This window comes from Colobus angolensis, unplaced genomic scaffold (genome assembly GCF_000951035.1).
Source record: "Colobus angolensis palliatus isolate OR3802 unplaced genomic scaffold, Cang.pa_1.0 Scaffold329, whole genome shotgun sequence".
Classification (NCBI taxonomy): domain Eukaryota; kingdom Metazoa; phylum Chordata; class Mammalia; order Primates; family Cercopithecidae; genus Colobus; species Colobus angolensis.
Genome location: NW_012116588.1, coordinates 563,282 through 565,613, shown reverse-complemented (window position 1 = coordinate 565,613; position 2,332 = coordinate 563,282). Strand labels below are relative to the sequence as shown.

At 39.4% G+C, this 2,332-nt stretch overlaps 1 protein-coding gene across 1 annotated transcript in view; it reads right to left on the bottom strand.

The window, feature by feature from the left end:
* Positions 1-2,332, bottom strand: part of TAF15 (TAF15 RNA polymerase II, TATA box binding protein (TBP)-associated factor, 68kDa) — a gene marked incomplete at its 3' end in the record, with an annotated part of 37,329 nt that overhangs the window by 7,231 nt on the left and 27,766 nt on the right. The window contains exon 10 of the mRNA XM_011951890.1: positions 1,384-1,493. Coding sequence (XP_011807280.1) covers positions 1,384-1,493 — 110 coding nt within the window. The remainder of the gene's footprint in view (positions 1-1,383; positions 1,494-2,332) is intronic.

The window sequence follows — 2,332 nt, the reverse complement described above, 5'->3', positions numbered from 1 at the left end:
CGTTAGCCAGGATGGTCTCGATCTCCTGACCTCGTGATCCGCCTGCCTCGGCGTCCCGAAGTGCTGGGATTACAGGCGTGAGCCACCATGCCCGGCCATAAATACCTAACTTCTAAAACACTACACTGGGATTTGGCTGGGATAAGACAAGGGAGAATTTTTACTTTTTCAAAAACTCTGTGAATTTAGGCCAGGCATGGTGGCTGACACGTGTAATCCTAGCACTTGAGTCCAGGAGCTCAAGACCAGACTGGGCAATAACAGGGAGACTTCATCTCTATAAAAAAAATTTTTTTAATTAGCTGGGCATGAGGACATGCACTAGTGGTTCCAACTACTCAGGAGGCTGAGGTGGGAGGATCACTTGAGCCCAGGAGATTGAGGCTGCAGTGATCCATGATCATGCCACTGTACTCCAGCCTGGGTGCAACAGAGCAAGACCCTGTCTCAAGACAACAACAACAACAAAATTAAATATTTTGTGTGTAATTAATTCCTTAACAAATTATAACTCCCACAGAAAGAAAAAAGTGAGCAGGCCAGGCACGGTGGCTCATGCCTGTAATCCCAGGACTTTGGGAGGCCAAAGCAGGCAGATCACTTGAGGTCAAGAGATGAAGACCATCCTGGCCAACATAGTGAAACCCCATTTCCACTAAAAATACAAAAATTAGCTGGGCATGGTGGCACGCGCCTGTAGTCCCAGCTACTCAAGAGGCTGAGGCAGGAGAATCATTTGAACCTAGGAGGCGGAGGTTGCAGTGAGCCAAGATCGCGCCATTGCACTTCAGCCTGGTGGAAGAGTGATCTTACGTAAAAAAAAAAAAAAAAAAAAAAAAAAAAGTGGGTAATTCCATAGACACCAAAACAAGGGCAGATGTAAACTGATTTCAAGAAACTGCTACTATCTAAACACTACTAAGGCTGCTTTCTAGTTGAAGAGATGAAAAACACATGCATGAAGTTAATAGTGCACAAGACGCTTTAGTGAACATGAGTCATTACAAGATAACGTATTATCTCCAGCATAAACATTAAATAACTCCTCCCAAGAGCCATAACAACTTGAGTTTGCATGTATTTCAGTCTATAAAATGTTCTCAGCAACTCCTTTATTTCTCACAGTTATAAGAACTAAGCAGAGACCAATTTTAGAGTCCTAGGATGGAAGCTAAAGCACAGGTAGACTGCAGAAAGGTAAACACAAGCAAGAAATAAAATCTTCATATATTCAACAAATTTAGCAAAGGTCTACAGACATAAATGAGCATGTGCATCATAAAATTTTAAGAGACAAGGCTTACTGAAGTATATAGGCTTACTACACAGTCTATGTATTGTAATCAGAACATTATGAGATTTTCAACATATATTTTTACTCACCTTGATAATTCCTATTTGTTTAAAGAACTCCCCAACTTGATCTGTAGACACACCCTCCCCAAGTCCTTGCACAAAGATTGTGTTGTTATCTGAATTATCAGATTCTGAATCTAAGAGAAAAAAAGTGATGGTTAATTTTACATATTCCTTGGTTATCACATTCTGTTCAGTAATCAAAGACAATAATTTATTGTCCAATATTCAATTGTTTCTATGACAAAAAGGAGAGGACCAATATAAGAATAATCTTATATAAACATGCGAAGTATTCACAATAATTATTTGGTTGATCAATTCTTACAACTAAATTTCAGGTAACGTGGATCAAGTCCACACTATGTGAAATACCTATATACCAATTAAGGATGATCTTACAAATCTCACTCTTCAGATCAGACATAGGGCTAAAGGTCATGAAGAGTTGGAGTTAATTTAGCATTTCTTTCTCTGGAGAACTCTTAATTCTTTACGATTAAACATTTTTAAGATTCTCTAGTAGAAAATTCTCCAAATCTGATACTTTGAACTTCCAAGCAAGCCACCAAGCAGAACTGCTGGTTTCCCATTCATTGCAATAAGCTTTGTGTATACCAGAGTGCAGAGGCACCTTGTACACACACCTTACCTTACATGCACACTTTTGGATTAGTACAACAAAGTAAGAAAGATGTGTAAAAATTCAGTCCATGAAGGGATAATTCAGAAATTGCCATCCATATAGAATACTTTGGCATCTTAATAAAAACAAAAGTTCTGATTTTAAATTTTTGGCTCAAATAGATTTTTAACCTCTAAATTATAACTTTCAACAGGCTCCACAGGTAAATCTGTAGCCTTGAATTTCATTTAAATAAAAAGCCGGCCGGGCGCGGTGGCTCAAGCCTGTAATCCCAGCACTTTGGGAGGCCGAGACGGGCGGATCACGAGGTCAGGAGATCGAGACCATCCT